General features: G+C 41.3%; 1 protein-coding gene across 5 annotated transcripts in view; it reads right to left on the minus strand.

Annotated features, from left to right (window-relative positions):
- LOC101465137 (uncharacterized) overlaps window positions 1-26,646 on the minus strand; it is a 312,892-nt gene that overhangs the window by 243,508 nt on the left and 42,738 nt on the right. For all 5 annotated transcript variants that reach the window (XM_076890789.1, XM_023155390.3, XM_014413966.3 and 2 more), the window contains 2 exons: window positions 14,293-14,335; window positions 12,601-12,835 (listed from right to left, as the gene is read on the minus strand). In XM_076890789.1, the coding sequence (XP_076746904.1) occupies window positions 12,601-12,835; window positions 14,293-14,335 (278 nt within the window). The remainder of the gene's footprint in view (window positions 1-12,600; window positions 12,836-14,292; window positions 14,336-26,646) is intronic.

The raw sequence follows: 26,646 nt of genomic DNA on the forward strand, positions 1-26,646 counted from the left end.
TTAGGTATTATACACTCAGCCATACCTCAATTTCCTCATATGCAGAACGCAAGTATCATCTGTCTTTCACATAAAAATGGGAGAATGAAGGATGAAAATATTCAGATTTGACAAAGGGAGACATTTTTCAGTCCAAGTGGGTGTAATTTTGGGATTAGGATTCGCTGTATCTTGGTTAGGGGACATGTATATGATGTGAAGGTTAATCACAGGCTGTAGTTTTGTAATGCTAGTCGCCACTGCACTGCTGTGCAATCAGCACTGTGAGAAAATAAGTGGGTCACAATGCGAGACCTTGATTAAAATCGCAGTGATTATAGTGCGGCTTCAGCTCTGATTTTGTGGGTTTCCCCCAACATCTGTCCTCGAGAGGAGGAACCCATACGAATGAAAATAGACAATATAGAAGCGCGAGAGCGCCTGCAGTTGCGCTTCATGGGTGCACACACGTGCACGCTCCCACTTCACGCCACACATGTGCACACCTGCTCAAAAACAGCAGCGAAAACTCACACAGAGCTACGTACATCCTGAACAATCTCTCCTCTTTTGTCTATTTTTGTCAAAGAAATGTACAGTGTAAATCATGTATAGCGTGAATCATTTTCCTCGCATAATTACTACTGTTGAGGAATCTATTGAAACACACAATGGAAAACTGCACTGGAAACACTGCTCTAAAGATCTTTGTCTTCGGTGCTAATTATAATCTGCTTTATTTACCAAAGCAAGAAAAAAAAAAAACAGATGCAAATTTTTTCAGAGAAATGTTTTGTTTTCGCTCTAAACGCATGACATCAGTAACAAGACCATGATGTTCAAAACTCAACGCTGCATTTAAAGCACAAAGTTTCAAAATCTATACCTGACACATAAGTACATATTTCTCATGTGAACAGACAAATAGTGGTACTTTTATCATGATAGACACCATATATAAATATTCAATTATAAAATACATATATAATATCGATATATATATTTAGTGATAGTAAAATGACTCCATAATTGATGTAGATATTTTTTGTTTGTTTGTTTTGCTTTACCATGCCTGCCAGGAGTCTATCTGGAAAACAAAGTACAGGCTGAAGGAAACAATGCTTGTGCCATTTAACAGCAATGTGAAATCAATATATGTTCTGAAATGGCTGGAAAAAACATCATTGTAAACTAGTTATTGATGTGTTAAAGTAATTTACACTTGCTAGTACAAGACAGATCGTGGCAATATTTATTTAGCTGGCAAGCTGGCGGTGGGAAAACGATACGGCAGCTGCAGCTATCACCAGATGCTGGTGCTACAATGTCCGTCCATCAAACTGTCCCCCTCTACCTCCCTCTTCCCACTCACAACCCTCCTCCTTCATTTTCCCAAATGACTGGCTCCCTCTTTGCGGCAACCTGACAGTCTTAAAACAACTGTATAATTAGAGCTGCATCTGTCATGCAGGTTTATCCCGGCTTTCAGTTCGGGAGTCGCCGCCAGTGGGAAACACTTCAAGTAAAGAAAAACCCAGAGCAAAAGAAAGAACGGACGACACTTTTGCCAATAAACACTGTTGCTCAATCATGATCAAAAAACTTTTGTTTGTTTTTTTTAAATAAGAAAAACTCAACTTCAAGTTTTAGTTGATTTACAGAGTTTTACATACATGCAAGAAGATTACGAAACACCTAAATGCATACATAAGGCAGCATTTGAGCAACGCAATTAGTCAGTACAGTACACCGCCGTGTACTTGCACCTCCCAACAGGGAAAAAGAAAAAGCTAAAGGGTGGTTAAAAGAGAAAATATGCAGCTGTATGGTGAGCGATCCTACTATCAGCTGCTGCAATTAGGAAGCACAATGTAAAATGTCACAGCGGATCTGTATCATCGGCAGCCCTGTCACAGGAAAAGGCCAGGAGGAGTGGAGAAGCGCAGAGTATGGCGAATCCCATCGGCCAAGCCTGTTTTAGTAACGCGAGAGCTGAGATCGTGTAACATTACGGCAGGACAAGTCTGGGACTCTAGTTCAGATGCTGTCGTGTCACCCCATTTCTATTATGAAGGGACAGGGACAGAAAAATATGATTATGTGGCAATATGCATTAGTATTTTACAGTTTAATGAAATCCAAGAGGGCAAAAGAGCACAGAAAGTAGAGATAATTATGCACGCATGAGCATGATAACAACCTATATTTTAAGGATAAGAAGCCAAATTCAAAATCAATGTGTGATACTTTTTAGAATTAATATTTCTGAAAACAATTTAGAAATAAAGCGGTATTAGTGATCTTTCGTATTCAGGTTGATTATATCATTGTACTACATTTAATGATCACAATTTTTTAAAAAGAAGATACAGATGGAATGAGATCAAATACAATGCAATATGCTCTAAACACAAGCATATAAATCTGATTTCCTTCACTGTGCTGACTGAATTACTTTCATGCTCCCACTTTCCATCTATATTAAGAAAATAATGGTGACGAAAGATGTCTTTTAATTTTCAGCTCAGCATCATTTTGACATGTGGAACTGATGAATCTCTACAGGACATAATAAATCATTTGCAGATTTCCTCCCATTTTTGATCAAGTTGGGATGACCAGAGTTATGCCCGGACTCATTACATTTGGGAAACAGATTGAAAGCACGCCTGGGCACGCTCTCTCTTATTGCCATTACGCACCCTGCTCAAGCTTCTGAACAACAGTAGAATTATCACCTCTGCACTCGCACACATAGCCTCCCACCAGCAAATATCTGGTCGCAAAAACATGTGAGACGTAATCATCGAATTTGTTTGAAAGAAAGCAGACCCCTACTTCTAAACCTTGCCTTTGTCTCTTGTGTAGGTGAGAGGCCGTGATCTCTACATCGGCAAAATTGGCAAAATTATTTAGGGGCAGAATGAGGAATATCTGAAAGCCTTTTATTTTTTGTGCCTCATTGCTTGAGCAACAGTACTATGAAACAAACTCCTGGTGTGGGGGAAACACAGCATAATATAAGCTCCCTCTAGTGGCTTTACAGAAGATTGCAATACATTTCATGTTAAAGGAAAAAGCCATGTTTTTTTTTTAGCACTGCTAGAAATGAAATGTTTTTCAAACTTAATTTTGTTTCGAAACATCGCGTAACAAAAGCAGCACAGCAGTAAATATTCCATTTTGACCCTATCGCATATGCAAATGTGATGTACTTAGCAAATAAAAGTGAGCAGGACAGACTTGGGTAAGACACCGTGTGTGTGTTTTAGCGTGCTGTGCAGCTGCCTGGTGAAGGAGTCAGTGAGGGTTCACTCACAGTACCACAGAAACCCTGCAGCTGGGTTTGCCACTAAGGAACGGAGATGCCCAGGGAAAAAGATAAAGAGAAGGAGACGTGGAGAGTATATGAAAGAGGGGGAAAAAAGAGGAGAGGAAAAGAGGAAGGAGATGAGAAAGAGGTAAAGTGGAGTGCGTGTATATTCATATTTTGCCTATTTTGCCACAAGCTCTTCAAAGGCTATGTCTTGCCTACAACACATCTGGGAATGGGAGTGAAAGTTGAAGAGTTCCTCATGCTCTTTTCTCACAAGCCCCTAAACCTATTTTGCTGACTCTTCTTTTTTCTTCTCCTCTTTCCTCTCAGCCATCATCTTGCTCTCTCTCTCTCTCGCTCTCCTTCCCTCACAAAAACTTGGCAGCTGTTGTCCAGCCGACTTATCCTTGCCATAAATTTTACTAGTTGTGTCCTTTGTTCATTTAAAAGACTGGAATTATTGCCTCATGGTCATATGCCTCTGCCAAGCAGTCAAGTTGCAGTTAACATCCATGTTTGCCATAAAGGAAAGACTTTGGCAATTTTACTAAAATGTATTAAATGTGCTTACGTTTGGCTAATAAAGCTCAGTCTGCACAATGCTGTAGCTATAGGAGTAGACAGTGCTTTAAATATGGGCAACAAATTCCAAAATTCAACGCAACAGCTACCCAATCAACTCGGTTTGTTGAATAATCGCCAAAATAAGAGTTTTTACAGAATGTTTTAATGTTAAAGAGAATTGACCTTTGACCTTTTTGGATACAGTACCCCACAGAAATCTTGAATCAGCCCTCATTTCTTTATATTTTGCTAATAAAAATATGTGCAGTGATTTATTGAAACAAATAATGTATAAGGAAAAACCTGAGACTGTGCAATTCTACAGAGCTTCAAAGTCAGTATTTGCTTTGACCACTTTTACTCTTCGACACAGCCTGAACTCTCTTAGGCAGCTTTCTTGTCATTTCTTTAAGTAGCCTTCAGGAATAGTTCTCCAGGCTTCTTGAAGGACATTCAAAGTTCTTCTTTGGATGTTGGCTGCCTTTTGTTCCACTGCTCGTCAATATCATCCATGACTAGTGTTGTGTGTTCTTCTATCTATGCATGCTTTTACTGCATTGGCAGTGTATTTGGGATCATTGTCATGCTGAAAAATGTAGCCACTGTCAATTAGAGGTTTCCAGATGGTATTGCATTGTGGAGGCAAATATGACCGTACTTTTCTGTAATTCCATCAATGACAAGATCCCCAACTCCACAAGCTGGCACTCCCAAACCATTACAGCGCCTCCACCGTGTTTTACAGATGGCTGTAGAGGCTTACTCTTCTATCAATCTCCTGACTCTCTGATGACGCATCACTCCATAAGACCCATTTCCACTGATTTTCAGTCTAGTTTTTGTGTAATTTGCCACGCCTCAGCCCTGAGGCTTCTATGAACAGTAGATCCGAATCAACGGAAGCTTCTGATGCATCTCTCAGGTTTTGTGTCCGATCTTTGATGGATGTTTTCCTATCTCTTAAGGACATGAAATTGGGATGTTCATGTCATGTCACTGATACAGTTCATCTGCTGTAGATATTTTTTTTAGGTTTGCCACTCCTTCTTTTGTCCTCTCTTTGTCCTGTTTCCTCAACTTTTTAAGGATACACGGCACACCATACCATGATATGGGAAGTTTTTGGCTTACAGCTCTGCAATCACCTGGGTATATACAAGTAAAACTGCACAAAAGGTGCCATTTTATGCTTGCATGATTCATAGGTCAGTGGCTTAACAAACAAAATCATTCTTCTGACAATGGTCAGGTGCAAGGAATGGTGTGAAAATGACTGAAAAAGCAATCAGTATCCAAAGACAAAACTGAAAGTCCTTCAGAAAACCTAGAGAACTTTTATTCAAGACCACTTTATAACATTACAGGAAAGTCTGCCTCGTTGTAAGCAAAACGAAGTGAGAGGTGGCCCAAGACTTTTGCACACTGTACAAAATGCCTTTACGTCATCTTTTGATCCTATTGGACACTGTAAATGTTATGGACTCTCAGTTCATCCTTGAGTCTCAGTGAATGTTTGTAAAAAAGACAAAGAATTCAAGGTCAGTGTGTTACAGATGGAGCTGAGCTGACAGAAAATGCAACCCACTCCTGCTTTTACTATAATCACGCACAATACACCGATTTACTTGGAAAAAAAACCCCCAAAAAAACAAGATCAACATTGGTAACAAAAAATATAAAACAGCGAATCTAAACTGGAACAGTGTGTGACGGGAAGATAGTCATTTTGAAATCACCTGCACTGGCTGCCTAACGTTGAGACACTCTCAGGCAAGAGACATCAGCAGATCTACGCTTTTCCTATAAACACAGAACACAGCAAAATGTTCAGAGAGCGAATGCTGATACGGAGCACTGTGATTCCTCTGAAGAGGCGTCAGCAGGTTAAGAGGATACCTTTTCCCTTTATATTTCTACTGTTTTAGTCACGGCTGTGTCTTCTTTCCAATTCCACTCTTTTCCCCTCTATCTTCCTTTCTTGCCAAGTTTTATCCCTGAGGTGTCCTCTGGGGCTACCTACTGGATAAGCCATTTGAAATGTATTTTCTAAAGAACCTTCCGTTCCATTTTTGAACTGCTGCTATCTCTCTAAATGTCCTTAAGAAAAAGTGTGAGAAAGAATGGTGGCAAATATTTTAAAGTACCTTCAGCTGTACTTTTTTTTTGTGCAGTTTACTCATACAGAAAGAAGCCATAGTTTCCCCGCAGCAGTGTGATACAGACTTCTGCAGTGATCTGCGCGAGTGTGTAATGCAGAATGTGGCCTGCTCGCACAGAAACCACTGTGTCAGTATTGTGCAGCTCAACTGAGCTGATGTAAAGGCCAAGCACATGGGGTAGAGTTGGAATTCATCATCCACTAGTATAAGGGACTGAGGTCTCCCATTAACCCTTTAAACTGTATATTCTTGGTTTATGGCATAAAGCTCAGTCTTGAGGTGAAGATATGACAAAATCGTTTAGCGTGCAGGTCCTGCTTTTGCACGTTAACTAACCACTTCTCATACCGTATGTTTAAGTATCTAGAAGGGCAATCTATAGTCCTAAAGCCATGATCAGTCATTCCCCATAAAGTGCATCACTGTGCCACATCATGGACTACAGCCTGCTGTGTCAACCAATTATGCCAATTATAGCCAGAAACCCCTGTGGTGTTTTGATAAGACCTTCCACAATTTCTTCCAATGAAGCAATTAGTTCCAGCATTTGTTTACAGAGAGAGGCTGTGACTTGCAGCGAAAATAATATTTGTTATCTCCATTTGCCATCAGAGCACAGTGAATCCACCACTGGCTAATCTTAACCTGGCTTTCTCATTGAGGTTTAATCTGGTCATGGCAACTTAGCATCTAGTATGAAGAGCGTGCGCATACGTGTGAGGGTGTGAATGATTATGTGTGCATGCCCTGTGAGTGTGCACATATGTGTGTTTGCATTTAAGGAGGCTGTGGAGGAAAGAGAGACAGACAAGCCAGTCATTCTCCTTCTGCCCCCTCCCTCTCCCCATCCATGTCAAGAACCAATCACGTGTGAAAACTTGCCTTAACTTCCCTTGCCTGTGTGACTACAGCGTCAGAGAGTTTGACAGATCTGTGCGCCACGGAGGCGTCTCCCAGCCATTTGGCATGCCATGCGCGTCTGGTGCGCTGGAGACTGCCTGTCAAACGCCTATGAGTCGGTGGCGCAGCCAGGGACCCTACGGAGCGCCAGATGGGCCATTAAGGTAGTATTAATGTAGATGCCATCGCTTTTCTCCTCTGACTGGGACATGCTCTCTCGAACTGCGAGCAGCTGCTGCCATTTACTAGGACAGCTTCCTGCTAACTTTGGCCAACTGGCATTGCCACTGACTGGCTCTCAATGTAACGATACACTTTTCCTTCTTACTATACCTGTGACTTTTTCTTTTTTTTTTCTTTTATTACCTCTGCCCTCCCTTTCCAGAGGTTTTAACAGGAGAGAGCTGAAAACTTCCAGCTTTTCCTGCTGCCAAAGACACACACTCCTGCACATGCAGGCAGCGATTCCCTCTCCATTTCTCTGACACAGACACATATGCACACACATATAAACAGCAGCTCTCTAATAGGAGTATAGAAACAGAATCCATCTGTACACCCACTCTTAAGCTCATAATCAAGGCGTGATATTCAGCACTGTACGGTTATTTCTGTTTATGCCCTACTGAGTGCTAATATCATGCTTTAATTGAGAGAAAATTGGCTGTTGGCAAGAAACAGAAAAGAAGGTTACCAAAACCCCTACCATGGATAAGTATTGCAATCAGTAATATTCTATTTAGTTAAGTAGCCTAAAATGGGATGTTTTGAGATCATTATTCAAATCACATTGACAAAATCCTATTATGAGAATTAGTTTTCCAGAAGGAAATGTACAGAATTATTGATACTAAATGTGCTTTCAGCATTACATACACTAGGGGCATATTGGGGAAACAGCAGGGCACATGATTCAAACTGAAACAAGGTCACAAACACCATATCCTCTCATTCACACTGAGAAAACAATACACATTTTAAGGGTAAGCTTTGCATAACATCTTATGGTAAAAAGAATATTTCCAGAGTGCAACAGAAGTCATCACACTGAGCACTTCCAGCCCCGAAAAACTCTGTCAGATACCGTTAAGAGTCAGGAAGATAGGCACTTTTAAAAAGATGCAGGATTTCCAAAGGCACAGGTTAGCCTTCCTGTAAAGTTGAGACTACCTCCCTCGGTTCCCTTTCTTTTTCTTTTTTCTTTGTTGTCTCTCATTTTGCAGCAAAGCCCAGGGCGTGCAATAAGGAACTGAACGAGTGCCCTTTGAGGTCCTCCTAGGGGAGATGGGTAGAGTAGCTGAGGTCACTGTACACCCACACTGAGTTCCCACTTACCGCAGTGTAACAATAGGCAAGCAAGTAGAGTATATACTCTACAACGGCTTTATTGTCTGGCAGTGTCTCACTTTCTTCCCCTCTCTGTCTCTTTACTTCAGCAGCATCAGTTTGAGTGAGATGTGGGGGAGGGCTGTCTATGTTTATGTCTCAAGAGGCAGCTCATATAAGGACTACAGGGTTGGCATCACTGGTGGTCAGTGTTGAAATCAAACGCACCGCCACCGAAGCGCAGCAAACGCTTATGCTCCCGCACAGCCGTTAGTGTACTTCTGGTATCAATCTGACACCTTCTCCCTTGGCTGCTCCTGACAAGGAATTTCCTCGTCTAAAAATTAGTTGTACCTTGCCAAGAGCACAGTGGCAATTTGTACAGTTGTGAATACATTTAAATCTAAGTAGAGGAGATAAACGTCTATTGTGACGAATAACAATGCGCGGGCCCAGAGGGTGCAAAGGCGTAATGCTCATATAGTATGAGTTATGATTTTAAAAAAAGAAAAGAAAGAAAAGAAAAAAACAACATTATTCTTTATTGCTGACCGCACACAGCAGCATGATGCTCGACCAGCTGTCTGTCAGCTCGGGCTGATTTGAAAGTAATTTCAAGAGCCTCTTCAAAAAGTCTCAAATCAACCTCTTCCAACAATGCAAACCCATTTCTTCATAGTTGATTGAGAACAGCAATTGCTATTTTGGTACTTGGACTCAATGAATGGGGCCAGCTTTCTATCTGGGTATCTGCATACTGGGAACGAGGCAAACTGGCACTAATCAGCTGTCTGCCAAGTAACCAGTGTAGCAGAGGGAATCGCAAACATTTCTCTGTGTCTGCCTGACAGCCTGACAGACGAGATTAAGAAGAAGATTCCTACTGCAGAGTAAACTTGAGGATGAGGAAACAGAGTGTGTATATTGACGCGATACGATACAGGGATCCATTTTCCACAGCTTTATCCAGGAAATCCAACCTGAGATGAACAGGATCAATTCCTTTATTTACAAGGTGCATGTTATTGCTTTGCCATGCAAATGCTTTCAAAAGCGCAGTAATGCCATCCCGCTATTGTGGGGGGAATGATCACCGCACCAGGACAAGCAAGCCAGGCTTTGATTGGTGCAGAATAACAGTGTTACACAGCTAAGCAACGTGTGTGTGGGTGTGCTGCAAATAGGTTATTTTGGATGGGTTTTTTTAGAAGAAAGGAGGCATTACTGAGGCCTATTGGTGCACTGAGGTATACTTCCAACCAAGGCGATTAACATGAAAGGATAGTCCTAATGTTATTTTCCACTGCAGCGAAGACAGAGGCAGAGAAAAGCCTGTAATCACATTATTATTTGTGTCGGAGATCAAGATCAATCAGGGTTAAAGCGTGTCACAATGTTTCACATTAACAATACATGGCTGTTTGTGTAGGAGATACAACACAACTGGATGTGAGATACTTGGCCTGGGAGGCGGTGGGAGTTAGCAAATGCTCAGTTTTTTTATTTTATTTAAATATTATGACTTACATTATACCTGCGCTCTGATTCTATACATTCAACATACTCAGTGGATAACAGAGTCGTGTTTTACAGCTGTAAATGTGACTATCAGTGTTTCTCAATGAGAAAAAACACAACTGTGGAACAGACTTCACTTCCCTCAGAGGCCTGTGAAGGAAGTATTTTGGCACTTAGGGAAAAACAGAGCACATCGGTATTCACAAGCTAAAGGAAACATTCGGTAACTTATAGAGTGGCTTTTTCTTATATACACAAGATACACAACAAATGAACCATGGCTAGAGATAGAATCACATACAGTACTCAAACAAAAAATACTGCCTTTGTACAATCCTTCATGTAAACAGGTGCAACAAACCCTCAGAAAGGGTGACTGCTAAGATTCAGTCACAAAATATATCGAGCCGGTGAGCAAGCGAGCAGTAAGAGGGAGATTCAAACTTAATGAGTGCTTTGGCAGCTTGCGTGGAAAAGGCAGGGAGGCAGGCAGTGATTAACTGAACACTTCAGAGTACAAGGCACAGCGGTGCTCAAAGAAAACAGTGATGATCTCCACTTAATCGCGGAGAAGCCCGGAGCATCTGCCGCCAGAGCAGGGCAGCGGCACCGGCGAGCTCCCGCTCCGCTAGGCTGTCATCTCCAGAGAGCTGTGGCCATATGCTCGGCTCTGCCGCAAACTCACAGGAAGTTAATTTTCTGACAAAACACAGGGATAAATATGACATTCAAACAAGTTGTGCGCAGCCAGGCTGAACACGGATGCCATGCCAAGCTCAAGCTGCACACGTGTCACACTTAGGAACAGAGTTTATTTTCTTGCTCCCCTGGTCGCTTTTTGCTTACTTTTGTAGAAATACACTGGTACATTTTTAGCTAGAAGGTGTTAGCCTACTTAGAAACTAAGCTATGCAGTGTTCAGAGGGAAAAAAATCAATAAATGGAAAAAAAGAAGTAGATGTATGGTATATGATGCAGGCTTGATACTAAAAAAAAGCTACCACAATACCTACTGCAAGTTTTTATTATAATGTATTATATAAGGCACCTCAGAATGTCCTATGTGCAAACAAAATCCCAAGAAAATGCCAATGTCATTGTTCTAATGGGGAGGGGGGGGGGGTGTCCTGGAGAAATATAAGGTTAACTTTCTTTTCTGTTCAAAGACGTATCGCTCCCCACGGTGTTACATTAAAATAATGTCAATCAAACCATTAAATAGGCGATCTGTCTAACCTTGTCTGGTGCAGGTGAAACGCCATAGCGGGCCTGAACAAAGGGCTCGCAGGTGTGAGCGGAATCCCAATACCTTATCACTGGGCCAATAAAGAACAGAATATAGTGTTTCTTAGATCTCTGCGCTTTGCTACCACTCCATTTCAGACAAAAAGGGGAAACTGAGCCTTAGGGGTGAAGCAGGCAGTTCCAGCCTATAGATTCTTTACAACAATAGCCAGTATCATATAGTCAGGAGACTGGAGGACAGCTGAAGATGGAGCAGCCTGTCTGGTCCTTCAGAAGGAGAGTGTATACAGAAAGGCAAAGGGATGAAAGAAGTGGGAGCTGGGTGGTAACGGACAGGGCCAGGTTTGGGTCTCCACCTGAGGCAATCAGAGGACACAAGTAAGCCTAGAGAGATGAACATATAAGTCTGGGATAGTCATACCACTGGGGCCCATGTTTTTTCTTTAGTAGCAAGATTTTAGAAGTGGGAGCAGTCATGCAGATCCAAATGGCCTTTGTCATTGAGAACAGGTAAGAGCTTAAGCCCATGAACCTTGACACACTGCTTGGTGGCTGGCTACCTTTTGCCCTCATGTATGAGGCCTGTCTCATATGAACTGAAAGGCCTCTCTATTGGATGTTTGTCTTAAACAACTGACTGTAAAAGCCAGCCTTTCAGTAATGACAAAACAGGCAACAATATTTGGGCCAAGAAATAGAGTAGAATGAAGTACAAACATATTAATCTATTTTTAAATCCACTCATTACGAAAATGAGCCTAAAGAGCTTCACATAGTGTATAACGCACTAATGTTGCTGCAAAATGCTGGGAGAATCTGTTGGAAATATAATATATCCAGCACACATGCACACAGCAGCACATACCCATATATCAAGTGCTGAGTGGCAATCATTCACCTAGACACTGCCACATTGTGGTAAATGGGCTTATTTTGCATGAGAAGGAAGAGGGAGCGATGGGCTGCAGCAAGCAAAAGAGGGACTGAGGGACTGAATCAAATGATATGAGTAGGCAAAATTAAGCTCCAATGCAAGTGGAACACTTCACAAGAGAGCCAATTTCAATTCCACAGCACTTAATTTAGGATTTGTGTGGTTCAGCAGCATGCTACTGTATAGTAAGCCACGTAAGGACAAAGCTTGAGAGGCAACTAACAAGAAGCTATCCAGGCTCTTGAGGTATCCATCACGTAGACCTGCCCCTACTCCCAACAGTGAATTAAAAACTAATATTATAGCTAAGAGACTGTGTGGATGTTTAAAGGGGTCATTAAAAAATCATATTAATTTTGCATCTGCAGTGTGTAAATTTTGGCTCCCTCTTCCATCAGTGAGAGCAATTACACAAACACTGTGAACCTCTTTCTGGATTGAAACTCTTCCTCTCAATACTTCTTAGATTTTTGCCCAATAGGCTTCACAACATTCTTAGCTGTGTTAGCCTAAACCTTCTTTCCCAGCTCTTCATTTTTCTATATTGCGTTTATGTAAATATGACCCAAACAACTTTAAGATAATCAGAAGCCACTGGGAGTAGTGATGGATTGGGTAACGATTTGTGCATAACTGTAAAGAAACCATAATCTTCATACCTGGTTCTCTTTGAAGTCAGCCCTCTGGAAGTCATAGCCTAGCTGAGCATAAAAGTTGTTCCCAAAACTGTAGACCTGCCCAGTTTCGGTCCATATGAAGGAGTGTCGGCTTCCACAGGCTATGCCAACTACATTGGCAAAATTCCCATCTAGGTGACTTCCTCTGACGTTTAGTTCCTGTGGCAATTTGACTTCGACTGGCTGTTTTTTTACTGCCCTCTCTCCATTACCCAGCCTAGGAAAAAAAAAAGAAAATAAGACAGAAAATACCTTTAGGCTTTTTCTTCTTCTGCAGTCATTCAATATTCTTTATATTCTGCTATTTACACTTTAAAAGTTTATTTTCTTTAACACTGTTTCTATTTTATTGCAACATAACAAAAGACACCACCAGAAATCGCTTTTACTTGCACTACTCCAATGATACTATAATTTTACCTTTGAGCTATTTTTCTTCTAACCAAACAAGAGTCGCCTAATAAGCATGTTTCAGTGAGGTCAGTTTTACATTCCGGGGAAATCGCTGAACCCAACTTAATTTGAAGCTGTACAAATGACTTTACACAGGCCAGAGCCGAGACTCGTTTCTGCTTCTGCATGCCTAGTGCGAGTGAACAAAGAACATCCAAGCCCCTGTTTCAAGATGAGCTGGTCAAACGCAGCCCCAGCACCCCTGTGACCTATGAGCTCCCAGCAGCTTCAAACGGAGCTCTGCTGTTTGCTTCTTGATAAAATGCTCCTCTTTGTATTTGTTTCCCTGAGCCAGCGTCATAACCTGCAATGCCCCGGCCATATCTGCTAGTTTGCGGCATGTCTGGGAAAAATAACAAACAGTCTTCTCCATTATTTCCACAAACGGGGAACGAAAGGTCCTCGCCCGTCATCCCCACGAGAGCCTGTATTGATTACAACAATGCTTCAACTCAAGACAAGACCACTCTGGGGTCACAGCTATTTCCATCAGAAAGTTTGCCAGTTTAAATTTACACAGCTCCCTCGTACTCTTCTCCTCTCTCGCCTCCAGTGAGACACACAGGAGAGCTGAGGAATTTTCAGATATCAGAGTGCCAGTTGTGTAACACAGATGCTCACCCTTTGCTCTGCAAGTGGGTGTTGCAGAACTCCAACTATAGGCTCCTCCAACTATAAGCGCCCCACTAGAGAGCCCCGACCTGCTTAGACAGGTCAAAGCATCATCAGTAGAGAGAGAACCGCAGACAGAGAAATGGAGATTGAGAGAAGGAGACTAAGGGACAATGGGAAATGATGAGAGAGTGAGAAGTGATGCCTTTGTTCCTTTTATGTATTTCTCTGAGGTCTGCCATGCAGCTGTTTGAGTACTTGAGGGCCACTGAATCACTGTAGTCCCCATGCCCTTAAATGTCATTAGAGCCAGACTGGCTCCTGGCTGGAGAAGTTTTAACAAGGAAGCTCATCAAAAGATAAACAACTTCTGTTTGTTTATAACTATGTCTGAGTTTGTTTGTCTGTCAGCTAGCCTCTTTCGTCCGATTAATATACAGCCATGCAGTACACCGGCAGAAAACAATAAGACGTTTGAATGGCCAGTGGGCAGAACAAACTGATAGCTTCACAGACAGATGAGTAGTTCCCCAAAGTATCACTACTCATCCTCATCCTTCACACACCATCAAAGCAAGACAGATAACGTTACTTCTGACATTTACTTACTGTCCACTGGTGCCATTTCCCCATGCAAAGATCTTGTTATCCACTGTAGTGAAAAGGAAGAAGAGGACAATGTTATTATATGACATGTCGGCCGAAACGCGTCAACGGTCGTTTCAAATTCTTTGAGACAATCTTTGGACTCGCATGTGGCTACTGCTGTTGAAATAATGACAAGTGGTAATGCTTAAAAGCTGCAGATGTTTCACAGTAATGGCTCAGGTTGTGTGTTTTCCCTTTTGTCCTCAAGTGTAGAGTGAGCAGTGCCATGTCAGCGGGTGGACCCTTTCCCGCTGCGTGAAGTTTGATTAATACAGCCTCGACAGAGAGTTCAGAGACTGGGGCCGCCTCTCACACACCCTGCTGTAAAATAATGAGCCTTCAGCGGGAAGGAATAATATACATGGGAGACACTTCCTTAGAATAAGTCCAAGCTGAATATATTCAAATGAAATGAGGAGAGAAGGCAATCCTAACTGATTAGACTTGTCTCAAAGAGAGGGCGAAGCCCATATATTTCTCCTTCTATGTACATGTATTTAACTGTCACCTCTGCACTAAGAGTCCAACATGGCACTCATCCATTTGCATATAGTTACTATAAATACCTGGACCTTACCTGTTCCTGCAGTGATTCGAGTCACGCTAGAATACAGACAAGTCTTATTGGTCTTATGGGAACTCAAACACCACAGGGGTAACAGCCAATAGCAACAGACTTTACTCATCAAGCCAGCGGAGCCCTCATACATTATAGAGTAGGCTTTATGATTTACCTAAGCTTGTCAAAAGAGAAAAATTATCAGGCAAATGTGGGGTAATAAATTGCAATCCGTGCTGCATATGTTTGACACGTGACCCTTGGCATTTTAAGGATCGGGTTGTATGAAAGAGTCACAGGCAAATGTGGGGAAAAAAGAAAATAACATGAAAAGTGAAATATCACTTGGGAAACTTTGAGGAAAATGTTCAAAACATTTGAGGGATTGCTCCTTTTGCCAGAATACGACACCTATTGTGCACCTACGTTGCACTGATACATAGATATTGTCCCTAATTAACCAGTTTCTAATCAAACAACTGTAGAGCACACACTTTTCTTTACTTTGACTGATGTTAAAATACTACATCTTCAGACTATGGGTAGATTTTCTGCAGAATACAGTACACATACACGAATCAAAGTTTTCTACTAGTCAGTCTCATTAAATCATTGGTGAAGATCTGTTGATTCAACCTCTGGAGGTGACAGCCAGTGTTTTGGCCAGCAGATTTCTGGATAAAGGATAACTGACTACCTATTCCATGAGCCTCTCACTGTTTAGAATTTAGATACATTTTAAAAAGAGTTGTGTTCCTCAGTTTCACTCCACTCCAAACTGTACACCCACACCCAAAACCAACCCAAAGTATTGACCCACAAAGCTTCCAGTTTCTAGATTCTGATTTTGAATATTCAGATATGTGTTTAGAGAAATTAGCTGCAAATATGATTATGTACATCATCATTTATGCAGTCATCTACGTGTTCATGTGCTACTCGAGCATACAATGCAGAACTGCTCCACTACTTTGGCTGGTTTGCTACAAACTAAGATCAAGCAATCAACAAATAGACTGTAACTTTATATTCAAGTTGGGCAGCAGAAATAAACTGCACTTTTAATATGCAGACATTTTATAACCTTTCAAGTGCATTAGGTAATAATTCATGTGAAATTACCTCCTCTAGCTAGATTCAGGACATACTGCTCAATGGACCAACCACAATATTTATGAAGTGCTGCTCAATACTGGTCTATGTACATTTTCAGTGTTCACATTAATAATATAAACAAAATTAATTAAATGAAATTAATTAAACCACCATGTTTTAACAATACATAAAATTAAAAGAAGAGATTGTTGTTGCCTCAAATAGCATCTTTTTTTTAGACTCTCATTCTATGTTTTTTATAAAACAAAACTGTAGCAATTATGAGTCTAGTAAACATGAAGCATGATGTTTTTTTTATGTTTTCTGCATATGTTCCATAATAATATAATGTTTTATCATTTACATTAAATACACAAATACTGTAATTTAACCATTCGCTCATACATTATGGTGGAAAGCCACTCGCCTTAGAAATGTCACTATTATGAAGACATTTTTAATATGTATATTAATATTTACATTTACATACATTATATATGTTTTTGTCTTTTAAGTGTCTAATTTTAAAATTCAATTATGCGTTTGTGTAAACGGGTTACATTTAACATGGCAGTATAGAAAAATATGTGTGTATGAATTAAAACGTGCCTTTTCGGCAGGCTATTATTGACATGCACCACAGTTCAGGTCGTGTGTAGCGAATGTTCTCCCTAAGACGCTTTAAGATGTTGCAGTGTAACTCAGCTTTGACAGCCTGGAGGACAAACTCACAGTGCACAATCCTATGAATGTCAAAGAAAATGATGCTCTTGCTCGTGCTTCTGACAAGTTCTCATGGCAGAGACTGCAGACTCTTCCAGTCAAGACTGCTCTTTAGTTTCTGAGAGCAAGCTCATCATCAGCAATGATCCTCGACACGCAGGTTAGTTCAGTGTGTGTGTGCAACAATAACAGTTTCTGAACTTTCTGACTGCAAGACGTGTAAGTTTGTTGCCAAAACTTTACATGCTCATGGAAGCAACTGATTACTCTCTTGCAGAGCATACTCATGTAGCTAGAAGCACAGTATCAGCTGATTTCATCTTATGAACCATCACATACATGCAATAATGTTATGCATTTCAGACTGATTTTGGGAACAGATTTTAATTGGCTGATCCAGGTTTCTGCGACAAAAGCTGGACTGCACCTATCCTGGCTGTGTCCTGTCTCTGGCCCTAGGATAGGTTCCAGCCTGTGCAGCCCTGAATTGGATAAGTGGCAGAAGACGGTGAATGGATATTTCACTTTTTTGAACACCAGTGTAAAATATTAGTTTTGAGAGAATTTTAGGATTATGGCAGTTTTAACACTGTGATGTTACAAAACGTATCATAAAATGTTAAAACACCTAAAACTAACTATTTGTTTGTCTCACCTCACCTTTTTTCTCCACAAATGATACTAGGTTTTACATTAATCCTAGCCACAAACGATATTGTATATGATTATACAGATATATGTATATATGAGTTCGAAATCTCCTCGGCTTTCTGCCACAGATGTGCTTGTTCGGTTAACTTGTAATTTATCCTAAATATATCATTTTGACTGGTTGCCTGTGTTAGACCTGTGGCCCGGTCGTCATTTCCCATCTTATATATGATATACTATCATGTATTGTACTGCTGGATCTATTGCTTACAAGTTTCAAAAACAATACAGAAACTTTAAGCAAAATTTATCAACTATATTTCACTTGAGTGTCTGTGGGTTTACAGAAGAGCTTTAACTTTTTACGTATTTAAAAAAATATATATAAACACAGTCGAGCTTTACTTTTGGCTGGGATAAGAATTCTTAGTGGAATAATGAAATAAAGATGAGAGTGAAAATGCAATGGGAATAAAGACTGCGCCTATTTTATTTTGCAGTTTTGTGTTTTATTGTATCCTTTTCTTCTCGTACTTTTTATTTTTCTGTTTTTGTTTCTTTTGCTACTCCAACTCTTGAGAATTGTAACGTGGGAGTATGATAAATAGCAGTGGTTAGAGTATGTTGAACCGAAGCACAAAAAAATATTGGCAGCTGTAGGTCTGCTGTGTTGTTCGGCACACAGGCGCATTATTAAAGATATCTATTATCACCAGGTTTGGGTCAAACAGTAAACAACACTAAAAAGTATCTAAATCTAAAATGTATTTTAGTTTGAGAAAACAGAAAAACTTTAGATTATAAAAGTTGATTATTTGGTTAGTTTAACAGTTTCAGTCTGATCCTTTCATATGCAGAGTGCTTCTTCCAACCCGTTTCAAAGGCTAAAAAATGTCTTTGCAAAGTAGTATTTAAATCCAGGTCTTCATAATTAATACACGTGCTCAGGAAAATGCATCTCTTTACTGTTTTATGTCCCTCACCTTGTATCTTTAAGCCCTCTGTTCTCCTCTGAGTGGCAGATGTTTTCACCCCCACCCTAACCCACCCAGCCACCCACACATACATTCTCTCTGTCTGTGGCTGGCATGGGAGCACGGAGGCCGACAGCGGTGCATCAGGCTGACAAACAGAACTGATGGGCTGGGCTGAGAGCGGGCAATCTGGCAGGTTGAGTATTCACCCTCCTTTGCCCCCCACTAGCCCCTTGCTAGCCCCTGCTGCTCTGCACCATACGCAGGCACCGGCATCCCAGCGGCTGGTGGCCCATTGCTTTGCTCCCCCATAAAAATAGCCCATCCCATTATTCTTCTGCCTCCCTGGGGGCCACAAGGTCTCCAGCATCATTACCAGGACTAAGGATCTGACTCTGCCGCCACCACTTGGTACTCCCCCTCCTCTCCCCTCACTCCTCTTCTCTAATTATAGGTCAAGCACTCTTTTTGTAAATTATAAAACCTTTGTTCTTATCAGGAAAACTGAACAAGAAGGAAAGATACGACAGGAGGGCAGGGAGCAAGGAAGACGTGAAAAAGTATGTGTAAAAAGTGGAGGGAAGATGATGTAAAAATAAGAAAGGAGGGGGAAATTTTTCAATTATAAAGCCAAGCTAATTTGGTATGACCAGCGACTGTCATGCATGGTGACGGAGCTCCATTATGCAGTCATTTGAGCTCTTTCAAATTAGTTATGTTAATGTCCTGCGTGTGAATGTAACACTTGGATGGGACAAGATTTCAGCAATTAATTTCTACAGTCAGTGGAGAGACAAGCAAATTTATTTTCCCCCTCTCAGGGAATTGGTGGCGGAGGGAGTGAGGAGGGGAGAGAGCATTCTGGAGCAGGGAACAAGCTAAACACAAGACCTAAATAAAGCCTGAACAATGGGAGCCAATGCCTCCTCATTCATTCAATTGACAATGTTTTGCAGCTTAAACCTGTTTTATTAATTATGTTTGACATTTCCTTAATTAGTTTCATTTACACCAAATCAATCCCTGCTGCTGTACAGCGTCATTTATCATTTTAAAAAATTTGCATAGCCAGTGCCGACTTTTTCTACTTAATTATACATTAAAAGTGTCAGCCGCGCTTGCTGCCTGGCATTATCTGAGGCAGAAAGGTTTGTGGCTGGACGGGGGTGGCATTAATCATCAGGGCGGGCGCGGGCAAGGGGTGCTCCCGGTCGCCAGCGGGAGAGCCGAGCGGGCTTCTCATTTTCTAAGCTTGATGCTTTCGGGGCTATGGTGACCTTAATGACCTACGGGGAGAAGGAGACAAATCAACGACCTCCAGCCCCAAAAACAACTACATCTTGTTTACAAATCATGTGGAAAGGAAAGGCAGGAGCAGAAGCAGGGAAAGAAAAGCCAGGAAGATATGTAGGCAAATCAACAATACAAGTTGAGCTGCCATACTGTATATATGCAAGCACTAAAGAAATGGGTATTGTTTGGATAACAGTTTTTTAGGCTTTTATTTAACTTAATGATTAAAGGTAGCTCATTTGCATTTACATGTAATGTTTTTTTTTTGGATAAAAAAAAAGAAAGATCATCAGCTTCATGTGTCAGAAAGCTAGCTAATGTTCTTCATTCTAATTAAATAATGCCAGCATTAGTAGCTGAAATCTAAATGTATACCACTGTATCTCAAAAAGCAACTTAACCGGCTGAGTCAACTGGCTGAGTATGGCTATTACTTTCCCTTCAGCAAGTTTGTGAACACAGAGCAAACTGACAGCTCAAATACCTGGCAAGCTCACTCCTGAGTAAATCTTCTGAGTGTTGAGGTGAACATGGCTTTACAAATCACCCATTCAGGAACTGAGGCAGAAATTGGCAGGTAGGCAGAGCCGTGGTGTCAGGAGTGAAAATTACTCTGAAATGCGGAGCACAGTGAGAGACTGAGTGAGTGAGTCTCTGAATGGTGAAAGCTATGGGTGTCACTGTGTACTATGTTCACATGGGAAATCAAACAAGTGTATTTTGGAGGCGAGTCAACACTTTTGTCCTTTGGAAAATGAAAATATTTCATGTCAATTTAAATTCAGACCGGCCTCAGGTACTGCACATAAAAAAAGTGCATGGCATATCAGGCTCATGTTCATGCGCAGGTGAAACGGTTACTCTTACTGGTAAAAAGCCAGTCTTTACATCAATTGTCATATTAAATGTATCTTTAGGAGATTAAAATGCACAATGATAAGTATTAGACATAAGGCGAGGATACACCAGAGTCAAAGATGAAGAAAACCAACCAAACAGCTGATTTCTCAAAAAGGCCCCTGAATAAAATGTATTAAGAAGTCTGTAGCCATGGCTTTGCTTAAAAAAATATTTAAAGGGAAACACAAAAGAGAGGCAGACAACAAAGAACCTGATGAAGTGGCAAATACCTTGGCATGCTCCAACAGGAGCAGCACAGAGGCTACATGTGCACGGCTCGCTGCCCCCTCTGGCCCCAGCTAAAGTACTAACTATCCTCCCTGGCTCATTGTATTAAGATAATCAAGGTATCTTTGATTGCAATGGGCCAGATCAATGTTTGAAAATAAAAAAAAAGGGGGGGGGGGGGGGGGGGTCTTGCTAATAGACAGGGAAATGCTTAAGAACGAATTGCTAAAATGTGGAGAATGGGGAGTATTAGACATCATTATTGTAGAAAGTTCCTAATCCGCATATTAATGGTGCACATTGACTGGAAAACTTTGTATTATTGCAAAGTACTTGAAATAAGCCACTAACTCCTTTCACTCATGAAAATATTATAATTTATATAAGTGATCACTTTAAAACTAGAACTTTCCTTTCTCTTCAGCCCCCCCACCCGAACATCACCATCAATTCCCCGACGAGAAGCACCCCTTTAAATGCAAAACATTTCTACTATCAAGGATTATGCTTCCTTTCAGGATATATGAAAACCCCTTTGAGAAAATATGATGATGAATTCATGGGCCTAAAACTCCGGGGTAGTTTTTACATTCGCAAAAAAACGGAAGGAGGGGAGGAGAAAAATCACCTATTTGGATGGCATACATTACCATTACTCTTGTATTGTATCTCCACTTTTCATAATGACGGGGATAAGTGTCCTGCACCGAATGCGTATCCGCTGACAATAGAGGCAGACATTACTTGGTTAAAAGCTTGGGGTCCTGTGGGTAAAGAGGCCCAGAGAATAAAGAGTATCCGTCATGGCTAACGAGCTATAAGGATAGCACATTGCCTTTATAAATCACTAGATCTTGCTGTTTATTTAAATTCATTGGTGCCTCATTATAACTGAGCTATGCACCTTTAGGTCTGAGTTGATTAGGAGTGCCATAGCTCAAAATGGCTTTTAATTCAGTGAAACGTAGCTCTGACCTTGGTGCCGTAACCCTGACTAAAACACGCAGCGACTCCCACATTAATAATGATGCTACCTTTACTGGGCCGCAGAGCTCTGCCGCTGCTACTTAAAATATGTATTATTAGTTACCAGCGACGGCACATTTATCACACCAAATTACCCTTCGGTGTAAAACTGCTTAATTCTGGGTCCCTGTACCCCTCTGCACTATTACCTGCTCTTTAGAAAGGCCTGGAATTAAATGTAGGGATGAAATGTCAGGGTAATGGGGAAGAGGATGCGGGTCGATGGGATGCACACTTGATCATTCCCTAGTGGCCTTCTCCACATCCAGACAATATACTGAATGTGTCCTCCTCGTAAAAGAAGCTTCATTGCATCTTGCTTTGCAGGCCTTTGAAGACGTAAAATGCTGTTACACTATAATATGCTTTACACTGATCATTAAAATTACATGCAAAATATTATCTACTTCATGTGGGCTTGAAGGACAACTATATATTCTAGGCATCAAGATCAAATGAAATATTTGGCTCATAAACAGAAACTTTGGATGAGCAAAGAAAACAAAAGCAACCCCAAACTTTTTAGTCACCGGAGCATTTTAACAGATCAACACATGACTTCAGCATACAATACATACACCAGCATTTCTGTGCACAACACAACAGTACCTACTCACATTCTGCCAGCCTATTGAGGAAACAGAGTGGAAACTGGCCATTGTTCATCCCCTGTGTGCCCACCAGAGACTGATTACTTGGACCAATCAGCTAAATGATTAGATCTATTAGGTACCTTAGAGTGGCCATCAACATCAGCTTGCCAAGCTTCAAGACCTGTGGGACTTAGCCCATCAGAGTCAACTCATTAGGTGTCTGGACTCTACCCAAAACTACAGCAGAAAGACACAGACAGAGGGCCAGGAAGACAGTAGGGAGAGACAGAGTGTGAGAGAGAGAAAACAAAACTTCAATAAATGAATTAGATGCCTCCCAAACAATAAAGCACCTTTGGGATCACTTGTGTTTATGTGGTTCAACATCTCAAGAACATGTAAAAACAATACAAAGTGATCTAACAGATAACATAAGTGGGAGTATTTTGAGTGTTAGCCACATATTCCATTGTTATAAGACCAATGGGAATGGACTGGTATACAGAATTTCTTTTCTCTAAGTATAACATCAAACAATCCAGTAATAATTTAGATTACCAGGGACAAGGCGATGACGGTTTTACAGAGAAACACAGACAGTGCTGGCATAAACACATTTCTCATATCAAACACAGCCGTACAGTACATAAATATATGCACAATACATTAATGGTTTCTGCTCATCTGAGCAAGTGGCAAGGCTGGAGCAGTGGGGGGAAAAGAGACGTTACACACATTCCATCAGATGTCGAATCAATTAGTCACGACCATCTTCCAAAGTCAGAAATAACCACTCGTCCTCCTGTCTCCAGGGAGCCAGGGATAGGCCTGGGCAACAGACGAGAGATGGGAAAGGATCCAGAGACCCAAAGGGGGGTAAAAGGAGGAAAATGAGAGAAAAGAAAAAAGGGGATAAATAATGCTGTCTGTTTTACACCGCACCGTCTCGCGTCTCTATTTTTTCACTAGTTTTCCGTATATACAGTAGGTTCTCAGCGGAAGTGTCTTTGCATATCAGAGGGCACTCGTTTTGCACACTGTAAATACTCTGGTCATTAACATTTGATGACATTATCTTCCTAATCGCACAATAGAAGGTCTCCTTCATAATGTATACAGTACATCGCAGCTGTAACACTGACTCGAACCCTTTTTTGACGACTCTCATTGGGCAGCTGTTTGTGTCTTTTCAATAACAACAAAGCCTTTAATCTGTTAATCTGAAGCATAAAGCAAGCACAAAGATCATGTGACCGCTTTGCTAAAAGGTAAAGGGACATGATTATTTTTCATAAAGAGAAGCACAATGGAGATCCTTTCCCTGGAGGCTAAAAATAATTTAATCTGGCATGTAGATGCACAAATAGCAGTCTTACATGTGAATTGTACCCATTATTACTGGTTTTCAGAAGTTGGTAGCCGATTAATCTGTTTCTCCTCATCTGAGCTGGTGTAGAGAGGAGAAGCTATTGTATCTGCTAAGATTTCCCTTTTGCTTTGTAATCTCCCTGAACCTCCAGATTAGAGCAGTTTATCTAAAGACTGAATAACATGATCTAAAATACTTTTATCAAACGTGTTACCCTCCACACCTTGTGTTCTAAAGCGAAATACCACCGTATTAGCCTAAATATTTGAAGAACAAAGTTCTTCTGCATAAAACAAGTGCTCTAAAAACAGTTTATACTCTATATGGTTCCTGTGGTAAAGTATGAGAGGGAGCGGTTCTTCGCTGAACACAACACTAACCAAGCCGCTGGGTGTAAGTGTTGTTGTTTGCCCACGGACTTGACCCCCTAGAATAAGCAAGGAAAAAAGTCAGAGTGAACTAGCAAGTGCAAGACAGAGACAGAGAGGGTACTTTGTGGGACCCAAAACCACTGCAGAGAAGGCCACAGACACCCCGCATTCCCTTCTGATTTCGTTATTTGTTCATATCGCAACGAATGGTTCTTGTTGTTAGGGGGTTGGCAGTGGAGTGTAGTCAAGGGGCGAGAGAAAACTGTGGTCCCCGCTCTGAATCCGCCACATTAGATGGCGTGTGTTTGTGCCCTAGGGATCGCAGCGCCTCAGCCTGTGTTTGGGGTAGTTTGTCAGATGACTCAGTGTGTGTGATTTATGAGCTCTGGAAAGGTTGCATTTCCAGCACGCATGGACGTCCGCATGGTAAATGGAGAAATTCTGAATTTATTAACATACAATGAATGATGATTAATGTTTTGGTATAGATCATGCTCTCTTTTCAGATGTCTCAGTATGGGGGTGATATATGCAGCAATAAAATGATATGTATGTACTCAAAAGCACATTGCGTGAGCATCGAGTCCATGACTCTTAGACACATTTACTGTGTATATGTGTGATGCGAGTACTGGAAGGTTCCCTAGTGTTATCGGAACTCCGTGGACATTTATCTATGCACTGAACGACAGTACGACTTGTGCAAGTTCTACCCTCCGCACAAAGTGAACTGTTCCCTTCTATGGGAAATGCACCTTGCATAGTCAATGAGGAAATGTATAAATTAAAAACACGAAAAACTGTGAGCAAAAGAATGCAATTTAGACCGATATCAGTATACATTTGGAGATCCATTCATCAAAATCCCCACCATTATTAGCTTTTGTATTCTACAACACATCTTGTGTCTCCCTCATCAGCTTTTTCAATATCTTCTCAAATACATTACTGCCAGTGTCGAGCGGGTATGTTCACCCTAGGCCAATTACTGCGTTGAACCATAAAGGTAAGCATTGCTGAAGAAAGTTCTCTCATATATTTGCCTTTGTGTCTCAGCCACCCACCGACGCAGGTGGGAAATACAGGTAATGTTGGACATCTTTATAATCACAAAGACAACAGAGGAATCAATATGCAGAAGCATGTTTCTGACAGGTTCTTGGAATACATCTATATGGGAGATTGTGAGTCTCCCAACACGTTTGCATCTCTAAACGGTGAATCAGGGTTGACCTCTACTTATGCAATGAGTCAACCATTTCAGCCTTGGAAAGAGGCTGCATATTGCTCCATGCTTGCACGTGTGTGTGTGTGTGTGTGTGTGTGTGTGTGTGTGTGTGTGTGTGTGTGTGTGTGTGTGTGTGGGAGGGGAGGGGGGGAATCAGATAAGTTAGATGGAGTGATCATTTCATTGGGCGGCCTAAAACACTCAAGTGTGTGTATGCATATCTTGATATGCACTTTGAAGTGACTGTATATGAGGTGCGGTATGTGTGCACGCTCTGTGTTTACTGCAAAAGTCTGAGCCCAAGTAGCGATATAACATAAATGTGTATAAGTATGTGCACGCGCTTGTGGGTTAACTTTATATGAATGTGGTTGCTGTCAGAAGAAGCTGACTGGTGATGAGGGATGGAGAGAATCAGAAACACATTGGGCTGGGAATGGGGTGTGAGCCGCAGGGTCGCCCTGGCACAAAACACAACTGCCTCTCACATCATTACCCTCATTCCCCTAATGCGCACAACACTTAGAGCTACAAACAGGCTTGAGTCCAGAACACACATATAGGCACACAAACCTACAGAGCCACGCACTCACACAGGATAAACTATACATATGCCTGCACTCATCCTCCAGCAACACATAATGTTCTTTTAAGTGTTCGAGTACAGTAACCAAAGCTGTGTCTTAACATTACTGAGAACTGAAGAAAAAAACCCTCAACACATTATACACATTATATAACAAATGCCGCAATTCTGATGGCAAAATATGTAACAGGCTGTTGCAGGTCAGAGTGCTGCATAGTGGCTCTCCAGGACCGGCTCTTTACAAAGTGAGCCAAGGAGGCACTTTTCCACATCCTTAGATCTTTGCCCATTCTGAAAACACATTCATTGCATTTGAGACCAAAAAAGAAATGATAGCCATTTCAAACACAATTGAGCTCCACTGGGAAAAGTATACCTATTCAACTACAGGACCTCCATAAAATCACAGTAGTTTCACAGTGTAACGGATGCTTTCCTCCCTTCTTGCTGCATGAGAGGTTTTAAGAATGGACCGGGGGAGCGCTTGAGCAGAGAAAGAAAAGATAAAGGAAGAGAAGAGCAGAAGATATGATGCAGAAGAGTGGAAGAGAGAGGTAAGCCAAGCATAAAATAACTTCAATCTAACATCCTCTCGGAAGGGGCGGCAGGAGGCAAATAGCAATCCCACCAATGCCGTGTACTCAAGGGGGTTCCCCCCACCTCTCACTGACCCATAGAGAAGAGGATCATGGGAGAGAAGGGATGAGACAAACCCACTT

The sequence above is a fragment of the Maylandia zebra genome, linkage group LG12 (genome assembly GCF_041146795.1).
Source record: "Maylandia zebra isolate NMK-2024a linkage group LG12, Mzebra_GT3a, whole genome shotgun sequence".
In the NCBI taxonomy this organism is placed as follows: domain Eukaryota; kingdom Metazoa; phylum Chordata; class Actinopteri; order Cichliformes; family Cichlidae; genus Maylandia; species Maylandia zebra.